This window comes from Ostrea edulis, chromosome 2 (assembly GCF_947568905.1).
Source record: "Ostrea edulis chromosome 2, xbOstEdul1.1, whole genome shotgun sequence".
In the NCBI taxonomy this organism is placed as follows: domain Eukaryota; kingdom Metazoa; phylum Mollusca; class Bivalvia; order Ostreida; family Ostreidae; genus Ostrea; species Ostrea edulis.
Genome location: NC_079165.1, coordinates 60,592,842 through 60,605,842, shown reverse-complemented (window position 1 = coordinate 60,605,842; position 13,001 = coordinate 60,592,842). Strand labels below are relative to the sequence as shown.

At 32.9% G+C, this 13,001-nt stretch overlaps 1 protein-coding gene across 2 annotated transcripts in view; it reads left to right on the top strand.

Moving 5' to 3' along the window:
- LOC125678244 (inositol polyphosphate-4-phosphatase type I A-like) overlaps window positions 1-12,093 on the top strand; it is a 45,630-nt gene extending 33,537 nt beyond the window's left edge. Inside the window, exons 13-25 of one of the 2 annotated variants that reach the window (XM_048916524.2) lie at window positions 559-664; window positions 1,332-1,439; window positions 1,622-1,893; window positions 2,487-2,711; window positions 3,263-3,460; window positions 3,625-3,693; window positions 3,800-4,041; window positions 4,181-4,216; window positions 5,266-5,406; window positions 6,323-6,420; window positions 8,548-8,657; window positions 8,759-8,913; window positions 9,421-12,093. In XM_048916524.2, the coding sequence (XP_048772481.2) occupies window positions 559-664; window positions 1,332-1,439; window positions 1,622-1,893; window positions 2,487-2,711; window positions 3,263-3,460; window positions 3,625-3,693; window positions 3,800-4,041; window positions 4,181-4,216; window positions 5,266-5,406; window positions 6,323-6,420; window positions 8,548-8,657; window positions 8,759-8,913; window positions 9,421-9,553 (1,893 nt within the window). In that variant the 3' untranslated portion in view covers window positions 9,554-12,093. The remainder of the gene's footprint in view (window positions 1-558; window positions 665-1,331; window positions 1,440-1,621; window positions 1,894-2,486; window positions 2,712-3,262; window positions 3,461-3,624; window positions 3,694-3,799; window positions 4,042-4,180; window positions 4,217-5,265; window positions 5,407-6,322; window positions 6,421-8,547; window positions 8,658-8,758; window positions 8,914-9,420) is intronic. The other variant, XM_048916525.2, reaches the window with a different exon arrangement.
- The last annotated feature ends 908 nt before the right edge of the window (window positions 12,094-13,001 follow it).

Sequence of the window (13,001 nt, the reverse complement as noted above, 5' to 3'; positions counted from 1 at the left end):
TTTCTTCTATTCCTTAATTAAAATGCTCATTCTTGTGAGTGTTTTTTATTCAGAAAACATGATGCACAGTTTGGGATGAACAATTTTTTTTATATCGCATATATGTACTAGAAAGATATATGGTTCAGTATTAATTTAAAGTTTGTCATAGCCAGTATTTGAGGTTTTCTAGAAGAAAAACTGCAAGAATATAGCCATACATTGTGAAATACTAAAAATGGCAGCAAAATTGTCATACGTTTATTATTTGAACATATTTCTGGTAGCATAGCATTGTGATTAATTTGGGAATAACATCTGAGAAGCAGTTGGATTATTGCACAAATTAAACTTAATTTTGGAACAAAAGCACACCTGTTGATTTTATTAGACAAATGGAATTAACCCATAGAATTTTTAGTCCTTTCCTTTGAAATATACACTGTACTTAGAAAATGATATCATATGTATATAAACACACACATGTATGCCTGTACATGTTATACATATAGCAATATTAAGGACCTTCAATTGATGTATAATCCTGTTTGTGCACTGTGTATTATCTGTTTTGTATAGATGTTGGGAAACATTCAATTACGAGCCTTACAAGACAGATCAGACTATTGTATGAGCATGATCACTATGTACCAACAGCATCAAACCTTTCTTAACTCCTTCAAAGGTGACGTTCTTCCACTGCTAACCAATTTTATAAATTAACTGCATTTATGTAGCTGTTAATTATACCTTCCTTTTAATAGCATAGTGTTAGGCTGTAGATGTTCATATTCAAGAGCTACGTAATTAAACAAAAAAACATTGACATAGAAAAACAATATCATATGAAATTCAATACAGAACTCATTAAAAGTCTCATTTTCATAAAATGGAGAGCATTGTTGGATGAAATTTAAAAACCAACTCATTTATTTTTCATGCAAGTGTAAGGAAATTGAACTGAGAAAATAGCTAATGCTACCAATAAACATCAGTTGAATCCATTGTCTTTGGAAAGGTTAATAGCTTTTTAGTACATCTAGAACAAAGTGATTAATATTTAAGTCTGTCAAAACAATTATTTGCAGATAGTATTTGGTTTTTAAAACATGAAATATTAAAATGAAATTTTTAATAGGTTCCTTCTATTTGAATTATTTATTAAATAAACTGAGTTGATTTCTGTTGGCTTTGTTTCTGATATCCATATTATTGAACAGTAGACATTACGGAGTCTCATCTTTTCAGTAAAAGTACGGTTAACATGCATTAATTTAGTTAACATAAAATAAACACATTTTTCAACTCAATTTTACGGTATGAGTATTTAAAAACTTATGAATTCTGTATAGGTCCATGCTTTAAAGCCAGTGTCAAGAAAGCGGACAAAGACCTAGAGTTTGTTCCCTTGAATTTGCATCTCCAAAGAATGACTGTGATAAATGAGGAGAAGAATACCAGTAAGAGTTTCATCATCATCCTTCAGTTTTCTCAATGCTTTGTCATAAAAATGACATGGGAGTTCAGCAGATGAAACAATAATAATTGAATACGTAGATCAAAGTTCGGAACAGCTTACAAACTGCAAATATGATAACTTGTTTTTATTTTTAACTATTTTTTCATTTCTTATAATGGACAGCTGGCTGGTATGATATGATCACTGTTGGGGCTTTCACTGCTTACGCCCAGAAATATAAACATGGAGGCTTAAGTCGTCTGCTGTCCCAGCTACAGGATTCGTACTCGACAGAGAACAACACAGTGACTAACCTCTCTGTGGCATGTGACCTTGTGAACTCTATATATGACCTTAAAATGAGCATATCTAAAGACTGTGATAGCCTGTGTAAAGTGGCAGTCAATGGAACAGGGGAGGAATTGACCGCTATGGCAGATTCTCTACAGAAAAGGGTAGATAACTACTGTACCTTTCCCTTGATAGAAACCCCAGCATGTTTTGTTTTGCTAAGCTTGCCTGTTTTGTTGTTATATGTAACATTACTAAATAACAACCAATGAAAATTAAATACCGATGATTTATACACATTTGATATATCTTTTAGAACATATTTGTTCCAGAATTTTAAATATTTCTGTGATCTCCCCCTTCCCCGAATTTTACATATTCCTTAATAAAAACTGTTGACCAAACCAACTTTTATGTATGTTTTGAACAATGAGATATAATAATTAATATTATAATTTTTTTCATTATTAAGCAACCCACACTTCTTAAGCAAAAATCTTAAAATATTGGTGATCTATGGTAATTTTAAAGGAATTGCAGAAAATGCTCATATTTGTGATATTGTACACAGCAAGTTTATGATTTCTGTCTAAAATCATAATTTACTTTATGTATCTCACCTTCTAGCAAAAAATTATGTGAAAGTTTCTGTTATTTTTCGCATTTTAAAATTAAGACCAGGTTGAGGGTCTGTTTAGACTGTTAATCAACTGAATTATTTTATTGTGGATCAGTTATGTGTTAATTATGATATTAGGTAAGAAAACTGGTTGAGAAATGTGAGACCCCATTAGTTCAGAACACAGCAGATGAATTCAACAGAATAAAAGAAGAGATGACACGGAGTTCAAAGAAGTTAAGTCCGGATTCCGATTCTGGAGACAATACAAATGACGGTGTGCCTAATGGAGACGTTAAACCAGGCAACAATTGGAAGTGGTCAGGGACGGACTTTGTCAAGAGCTCCAGTACTGAACCCTGGGTAATTGTTGATACACACTGTACATTGTACAACTATTTCTTCTTTATTCTAAAGTTTCCTTTTTAATACCTGTATACATCTTATTTTACCATGATGGTAATAAATTTGTTTTAAGAGTTTGAATGTTTGCTTTTGTGTTTCACCATTAAATCCAAAGAATAATGTTTCATGAGACATAAGTGATTTAGTGTGTGACTGCTAGATGTACATACATGTCCTGTACAGTCAAGACTTTCTATGTAGCTCAATTTTTATGGAGTTCATGTAAAACCTCATGTCAATAAAATCACCATTTAATATAATGTTCTGATGTACATAGACATTGTCCTTGAAATTACATGTTTATCCCAATGAAACTGTTAAATCTTGGTGAAAATGGGTCCCCCATGAATTTTATTGATTCCAGTGTCCTTCTTAATGTTTAATAGTACATATATGTACTGACATTTAAAATGATTAGGAAACGAATCATTGCTGTAAGATTTGTAATTATGATTGTGTGTAGATACATATTTTACTAGTATCTTCTAGTCTTTCATCTCTCTCTGTAGGAAATGACTCGACTGAATACAGAGGCAGCTGCCATGTGTCTCATCTCTTTAGTTGATGACTTGGTGCTCAATAAAAATGGGTCTTTGGACAGAACAAGTTGGCTTGATGAGATCAGTCCTGCCGTCTCAAAAATGAAGAGCTTTCTGGAAATTGTCTATCAGAAAATTTTATTAATTGTTATGTTCTTAAACATAAAGGTATGAATGTTTAGTGTTTTCATAACAATAATTCATAGACATATTATCTGCAGAACTGCATCTCTCAAAAATTGGAATAGATCAGAGAATTATATTTTTTATGACAGTACATGTGTACTTGATTATTAATTTTATTGGAATGGTATTAAAATTGTAATTTTTAGGAAAGCCGAGGCAATTCCAGGTTGATGCACATAGTGAGATATAGAAGAGACGTGTGCTTCTCTCATGCTGTACGTTAAATCATTTTCATCTTTGCTTATCTTTGTTTTTATGCTGAAAATGTTTTAAACTATTGTCAAGTTTCACATGGTAACATGGCTTTGGTTTCCCTTCCAGCTGACAACTCTTGTAAGTGGCTTTGTCACAAAGTTAACCACTTCTATAAGCAGTGAGGATTTCCTTAAGCAGTTACAGGAAATAGGGCTATTTTGTCAGTTCGAAGGATTACTCAGTTGCCATGGTGATGAGATGGGTATGATTGAGGATTATTGTGTAGCAATAGATGATTTGAAGTTCGTCTCTTTCCAGTTTGTTAAAACTGAGGAGCTTGATGCTTCACCCACAGTTTTCCAGGATGGGTACTTATTTTTCTTCTTTGTTTTTTTAAATTGCAGTTAAAATCTGAAGAATTATATGATATGGATTTTAAATGAGCTTTTTGTATATAAAATTCTCAATTTGTAGTATTTTTTTTTTTTTTTTTTTGCATTTTTCTAGTCATTTCAAGAGTGGAGCTTTTGGAGATTTTCACAGGTAACCAGCATGTAACTTTAAATGTAAAACATTGAAACTGTATATACTAGTGGTTGTTCTTTGTAGCTAATGTCTGATTTTATTACAGAGATAAATTTTCTCTAACAATAATGCAGCATAGGTATCAAATGGCAAGACAGAGTTTAGAATATTCAATTTTCTGTGTGCAATAGGTTCAAGTACATTAGGGCACAGAGTTCATTGCACTTGCAATATCAAGCCAAAATACCTTTTTGGCAATGAAATTCAATTTAAAAATGATTTTCTTGTTTTTATTTTTGAAGTATGCTTGCTCCATATTTTATGAAATCAGTTTTGAACTTAAATTTGGTACAGTATGTTTAAATTTTCCATTAGGAGAAAAATTCAAGGTATCAAGATTTGTTCTGGGTGCTTTTGTAATATTTATACAATGCTGAAACTAATTTTCAATCACATACTTTGCCTTTTTTCATGTTCACATGGTGGACCGGGGTATCCTTGGGTTTTATCTGCAAATCATCAGTCTGTTGAGATAAATTTACTTGAGAGTACTCCAAACTGAATCTTGAGTCTGCCATGATGAATATACATGAAAATACATTTTTACTTGGAACTGAATCATAAATCTTGTCATGATTTATATACTTACTTAAGAGTACTCAAAACTGAAACATCTTGTACACATACTGTGGCTGTAACACTATACTACTTGTTTATATCATTACATGTAAATTTCTAAAAGTGAAAGAAGTGATTTGAATTCCACTTTGTCTTGTGTTGTTATGTATATCATCATGCAAATGGAGCAGAGACACAGATTTTTCTGGTTTTGATTTGAAATTGCTTTATAACGCAAGGAAGTCGTGAAGATTATTCAATGTTAACTGGTTATTAGAACTATAATGTATTCTTTGAATTGAATTAATCTAAGTATCAGTTGGAACAAGTTTGTACTACTAAAGCAAGTTTTACTGCACTCATTACACCAATTCTATTTTTAAGTATTGTTTTTACTTCTGTATAAAAGTTCTACATACTGGTGCAAGTTACTGAACTTTTCTTTCCAGACATTGTGTCAGTGTCAATGTTCCTCTTGAAGAGGAGATGTTCAGCAAATTGCCGACCAAGTTACAGAGAGGAGGGAAGGTTCCTGTCACACCAGTGCTGTTCAACATTGGCATTAATGAACAGGCCTCGTTAGCAGACAAGTAAGGACTCGCTGTATATACACGTTCCTGTCAGGAAGGTACTGCATGTATCTCAGATCACTACTTTACAGTAATATGGCCTTACATTGCACATACAGTAAAACACTGACTCTTATAGCCAAGTGCTGGAGACAAGCAATTTTGATTTGTTATTTTTTTTTTTAAATTGTATAGTTTTTCCTCTTCTTAATAGTTATTTCAGTTTAATATCATTTTGTCCTTTTTATATATTTATTGTTCTTTGTTTTAGTTTGTTTTACATGTAAAGTGCTTCAGGGTAATTGTGTTGATTTGATAAAGTGCTATATAAATTTACAATAATAAATAAAATAATAGTAATAATAAACGTAAATCATTATATGAATTCATAACATGTTTTAAAACTACAGGGAATGAAAATCACTGTGCATGTATTTGAATATCTGTGCTGTAAGTGTGAATTCATGATGCATGTACATAAGTTTAAATATCTGTGTTGTAAGTGTGAATTCATGATACATGTATGTGTGTTTGAATATCTATGTTTTACTGCACGACTTTATATTAATATTTATAGGTTATAGACTTTGTATGGGAAAATATGACGACCGAGTTTAAGCGAGGTCCGTCCGCGACAAAAATCGAGGTCGTCATATTTTCCCATGCAAAGTCTATAATCTTTTTATTATATACTTTCAATTTTATTTAGAAACTAACAATAATTTAATTTTAACAAGAGTAAAAGATGGAAAACACTAAAAATGTTAAAATTAACGGCGTAGTTCCGGCTGATGTATTGATTGTGACGTAATGTTTGCGGGCTGGAATGTTTCCAGGCACATATCGTGTGATATATGCCCGCAAACTTTTAAAGAAAAAAGAAGAGATGATATTGAAAGTATATGATAAAGCCTGATATTTTGTGGCTTTATTTCAGAATTGGAGACACCTCACTGCAAGAGAGAATCAATGCTGAAAATGTGGCTAAGGTGTTTACTTATTTAGACAACTATGAACAGAAACTTGGAAGTTTAGGTACTAGTCTATATTTCAAATCTCTTAACATGATAATATTAATTACAGACAAATTTAATTTTCCATTCATTTATTTTAGATAAAGAGCTTAAACAAAATTTTATTTGCTCTGCACAGAAAGATATGCTTGTATTAAAAAAGTGGTTGTTGTGGCAATTTACTGTCATTCTTGATTAACTATAACTTGCCTGCATAATGAATTTTTGTTTGAGTTATTTAAAATGTAAATATTGGTAGGTATATTTTAAAGTAAATATTGTATATTTTAGTAAACAAGAACTGTTCGAAAAGTCCATGGAAAAATTCCTTTGAGATCACATTGTATGTCCAAGGCCAATCAAATTCTGTTATTTGAACTTAGATTGGTAGATTCCGATGTATATGCAAATATTTGATGTTTTCCAACTTTTAAGAATTATGCTGCTTATGAAAATTAAAATTCATGGAGCTTGGTGATTTTTGCACATTTTTGTTTTTAAAAAGTATTTGATGCACTGAACATTTTTCGGTGCATAAAAAAACATACCTAATATCACGTCACAACAGTAATTAAACATCATTTTGTAAAAATTTGAATTATATCAGAAACATTACCACTTTATAACATGACCAAAAATGGCAACGTCACGCAATGTCTTGCAGCATTGGGCTGTTATAAAATTTTGTGTGCATGATGCTGGGAAATCAGCAATTGAGACAAATATTGTTTTGGATGCTGCTGGAGATGGACTACATGTCTCCATGGTGTATAATGACATCGCCATTTTAAGGATGAAAGGATATTTTTACTGGGTGTGGAAGTCCTGATATCACTCCTTTGAATTTTGCCCTATCTCCCCATGTGAAATCTGCACTGTGCGGTCAGTGATTCTGGGGTCTGACTGAGCTAAAATAACAGCAAAAACCTAATTAAAAACACTAACAAGTCATGTTATAGAGATATAGTGGATAAATAAGTGAGATGATGTTAGAAGTGTATGACATTGAGTGGTACGTCTTTCTAAATACAGTGAATATCTTTGTTATAGAGATGCGTCTTTTTAAATACAGTGAATATCTTTGTTATAGAGATGCGTCTTTTTAAATACAGTGAATATCTTTGTTATAGAGATATAGTGGATAAATAAGTGAGATGATATTAGAAGTGTATGACATTGATTGGTGCGTCTTTTTAAATACAGTGAATATCTTTGTTATAGAGATATAGTGGATAAAGAAGTGAGATGATATTAGAAGTGTATGACATTGATTGGTGCGTCTTTTTAAATACAGTGAATATCTTTGTTATAGAGATGCGTCTTTTTAAATACAGTGAATATCTTTGTTATAGAGATGCGTCTTTTTAAATACAGTGAATATCTTTGTTATAGAGATATAGTGGATAAAGAAGTGAGATGATATTAGAAGTGTATGACATTGAGTGGTGTGTCTTTTTAAATACAGTGAATATCTTTGTTATAGAGATGCGTCTTTTTAAATACAGTGAATATCTTTGTTATAGAGATGCGTCTTTTTAAATACAGTGAATATCTTTGTTATAGAGATATAGTGGATAAATAAGTGAGATGATGTTAGAAGTGTATGACATTGAGTGGTGCGTCTTTTTAAATACAGTGAATTATCTTTGACAAAATGTTTGATATCATGTAACATTGGAAGAAATTGACGTGTTGCTCCTTGAACTCACAACCACAAACTAGAATTTAAATCAATCCAAAATCGCAAACACACAGTCATTTTCTTGTAATTTACAGTGTTTTCAAACTTTTTCAACACCCTGGAACATGTAAAACAGTTTTCACAGATGCATCAGATTCTTTATAGTGCAAAATCTGCTTTGCAAGAGACCCGACAAACATTGTAGCTGGAGAAGACATTTTTGTCCTTCAATGAGAACTTCCATTGAAATTTTCCAGTACATTTCAATAGTAACTGACATGCTCCTTATGAAGACCTGTCCCAGTATCCTTATATTTCTTACAGATTTATCAAAGTTTATTATATCAAACAACAAAGTTTTAATGAAATCTCAATCAAAGAAAGGAATAAGGTTCATTCTCTTAAATTGCTGAAATTTCAATACTTCCATTTCATATAAGTCTTGAACAAACTGTTTAAACTTTTCAGATAAGGGAAAATCAGGTCAAGGTACAATTAATGACCTGAAAAACAAACTGCACTACAACACAACGACCAAGAAGAGCAAAAATACAGACGTCTTGAAACTGGCTTCAGAGGTAGAATTTTATGTGTATATTTCTCAGCCTTCATCCTCTCAGATTATCAAGAATAGATTACAAATCGGTAATATTAATTTAATATTTCTTTGCCTTTCCAGATTTGCCGAAAAATTCATGGTATTAGAATTACTAGCTGTAAAAGTGCCAAAGACAGAACTTCTATGAGTGTAACATTAGAACAAGTGTATATACTCCAGCAGGAACACGACTTGGCATCACATGTGTTCACACAGGCCCTGGACTGCTTTAGGAGGTAAAATGCATTCAGAGGTTTTAGAAAATTTTGTCTTCTTCAGAACCACAGGACCTCTTGTTCTCAAATACCTTCTACAGTGGTGAAGTAACTAATTTCATATACATGTACCTCTCTCTTTGGATGGAATATGCTATGGGGCAGCTCTATCTGCCTGTTATCCAGGTTTTCTACAATGTGTCCCTTATGCTTTTACATATTGAATTCAAACTTGCTGAGACCTTTTTGAAAATCCACACATCATATGTAGAGGTTCATCTAATTTTGCATCAGTTATGCCCCTTTATTTGAATTATGTCATTATGTAGGAGGAATATGATTTCTGTTTTGGTAGTCTCTATCAGGTTTTAAGCAAAAATGTTATGTACATAAAAGCTTGGTCAGAATATCAATATAGTGTCTTTTAATCTTTTCACAAGTCTTCAGTACAGAACGTTTTGAGGCTGTTCACTGGAATGTTGCCAACTCTACATTTATAGTAAATGGTTCTTTTCTTTTCTTTTGCAGTGAGGGAGTGAGAAGAGAAAATACATTTAAAAACATTGGTTCCAGAAAATATGCCTTCAACAGTTTCCAGCTTTTGTATGTTCCAAAACTATACAGACCACCAAATGGGACCTATGGCAATGTACAAGGATGATTTTATGGTCTTCTCACTCAATAACCTGTTTGTTCATGTTGGAGTCACAAAAATTGTGATGGTACAGAAATGTTTCAGGAGGAGAAGGGAATATGGAATGGGATATTTCCTGCCTAAATGGGAGATTCCGAGCAATTTAACTAAAGCAAGAAGTAAACATCTGGCTCTGTAAGATTGGAATTAGTGGGAACTCTCCAAGAAAGTTCTAGGACATTGATGCAAAATTACGCATTCCTGAGTGCCATGATTTTTTTTTAACATGGCATTCATTTCAATGAGATATCAAATTGGTGGAATTGAAGGGTTGAACTCTCAAATTTGGCTATTATTTGTCAAAGTTGGCATATTCATGCTTTATATGAATGTAAATGATCCTGCATTCAGAGCATCACCTTCTGAGTGATCGTCGTAATGATGGATAGATTTTAGGAATTTTACTACTTGGTCAGTAATGGAGTGTAAGTGATAGTCCTCACATGGTTATGTAGTACTAAATGTGATTGTTATATATATACTAAATGTGATTGTTATATATATACTAATGTGATTGTTATATATATTCTCTGTAGAGAAGTGGATAGATGAAGTCTACATCCTAGTACATGGATGCAGGCTATGCCTGTCCACTTCTCTAAGGAGAATAATTGTTATACAGATGGACAATTTATTTAGACTTGTATTTAAATTGTTTGTCTGCATTATAAACTATGAAATAAAATGAATTTTGGATCACCATGATGGCTCTGAACTAGTGAATGACTGAAATTGATGGCTATCAAAATACATCTTAGATAATGCATTTGTCTCATTTGTTTCCTTTTAAAAAAGGTGCATGCAGACAGATTACATGTAGTATATTCCCACATCATGCTTGTAACAGTTGACTGAATCAAATAATAAGTTGTCAATATAGAGTCACTTGTTCTGAATGATCACCAGATAGATTTTAGGATATTTACTTCTAGATCAGTAATGGGATAGCACAGTGATAGACGGATCAAAAGTACACAACTCATTAAAACTGTCGTCAGTAGTTACAGTGGTAAATTTGTAGGTGTACTAAGCTGTTGCCAATGATTTCAATATTGTATTTTTGGAAAGTAGTTGTGTTTTTAAGTCATCGCTTTACACTTCCCTCAGAAATGATTTGTTACGGACAAGTTTTGATATGTACATGTATCACTATATATTGAACAGGTCTCCATGTAGGTGCTTTATTGGGGAGGTGTTACAATATTCAACAGATGACACTTTTTCTATTCAAAGGGAGGGAGATTGCTGCCCCTAAAATTGCACTAAATAAGGAATTTTTATGTTCCCTGAAAAATTTCAAGGGAGCATATATAGTCGCTGGCATGTTTGTCCATCCGTCTGAGCTCATCTCTCCTGAACTTTCATCAGAAATTTATATAATTGATTATAAATGTTCCTCGAGACAAGGACTTTTAGACCTAGGTCTCTCAAGGTAATTTTGGAAAGGGAAAGGTCACTCAGAACATATTTCAATAGTTTTTGATATAGAAGTTCCTTATTTCAACAGTTTTTGAACATGCATTGATCATATATCACATGAATAAGTAATATAGGCAAATGACTTTCTGACAAAGTCCACTTAAGGTCATTTTGCAAAGGTCAAGATCACTCGGAACATATGCCATATGTATATGGGGAAAAAAACTTCATTCCAACAATATTTCGACAGTTATTCGTCGTTGTGCAAATGACTCTTGGGCAAAGGTCACTGAAGGACATTTTTTCAAGGTCACACAGAACATATACCTAATATATGAAAAAACTCATTTCAACAATTATTCATCGTTGTGCGAATAACTTTACAAGTAGAAATATCTCTTTATTAAGTCATTCATCATTTGAAGAAGTCCATTGGTTACATGCACTTCAGGAAGCATCCATTAGTTTTACTGATATCCTTGTTTTGGTTAATCTGCCTTGCAAATGGGGCTGCAATCTCTTTTTAACTCTTTCAACAAGATCCGCTGCAGTATTTTAGACAGGTTTTAAACATAGGTTGTAGACTATATAATTTCCTGATCTTAACATTGTAATAAACGCTTTTACATTCTTTTTTTAATTTATGTTTTAGTTTATGCATGTACATACTGTACTATGTTTAGATTATTTACAATATTATGGTAAATGATTTACAATATTATGCATAATGATTTACTGTTGGATGATGGCTATAAACAGTGAATTTTTTTGGAAGTGAGATTTTTAGTGACCTATCATATTTTGCAGTCAATGATAGTTGCATTAGTCAGCACATGGTACCTTTTTTTTTTTTTTTTTTAAAAATGAATGAACAAAAATTAAAGTAGTCAGATTATTAGAAATTATGCAATATACATGTAAAACTCTATTTTAACAGTGATGTTTTATTATAGCAGTAAATTTGTAATGAAGAGATTGCAATGAATTGAGATTATCAACTACACGATGTGCATCCATTATGTGTATAATTTGTATTAAAAATGATAGATGAATGTGCAATTAATTTGCAATAAATTTGATACATGTAACTTTTTATTGTTTGTTGTACATGAAATTTATTGTACCAAAGGGCCGAGGACAATCTTCAGATCAGAGATTGAACCCAGGACCCTTACATTAATTGTTCTCCACTGCAACACGGAAGGGGACAGAGAAATACCGGTGTCCTTCCGTCCCACATGACTCTGACGCAACTCCTTAACGGAATTTGTTCAAATTCTTAGTCACAATATGTAGTTGATCATTTCATCATTCATCAACTGGTTTTGATTATACAGGCCATGTATTAATCCTCATGTCAAGAGTGGGGCCTGTCTGTCTGTCGAGAGCGAAGTCTTCTCTCCACGCATGGCGATCCAGTGGGTTGGTGGAGTCCATGTCCGGGGCTACACGATCAAGCTTCACGAGTTCATCCCAAGAAAGCTTTGGTCTGCCTTGGCCCCGCTGTGCTACAATGTTCATGCATCTATCCTGCGAAATACAGCTTGTGCTGCGCTCAATGTGACCAAGCCATCTCAGCCTGCCCTATTGAAGAACTTCAGCAATGTCTCTTATTTTGAGCCTAGATGGAAGAGTCTCAAAGTGGATGTCTTCTTCAGGCAGGTCCATCTTTTCATGGTTCTGTTACGCTGAAGGCGCTTAACGGTGCTCGCTGATGTTGCCCACGTTTCTGAACCATAGAGCATGACACTCCTCACACAACTGGAGTAAACTTGATCTCTGATTGTAGCAGGGAGTTGCTTGTTTGTGAGGATAGGAAGGAGTTCTCTGTACCGCCATTTTGATTCGACAAATTTTACAAGAGTTATGAGACTTCGTTGAATTTGTACATGCTGCACGATAGGAACACTGTGGAAGAAACTCCCCATAAACTATATACATATAGAGTTCATATCGTATCACCATTTTGATTGACAATTTTTACAGGAGTTATGGG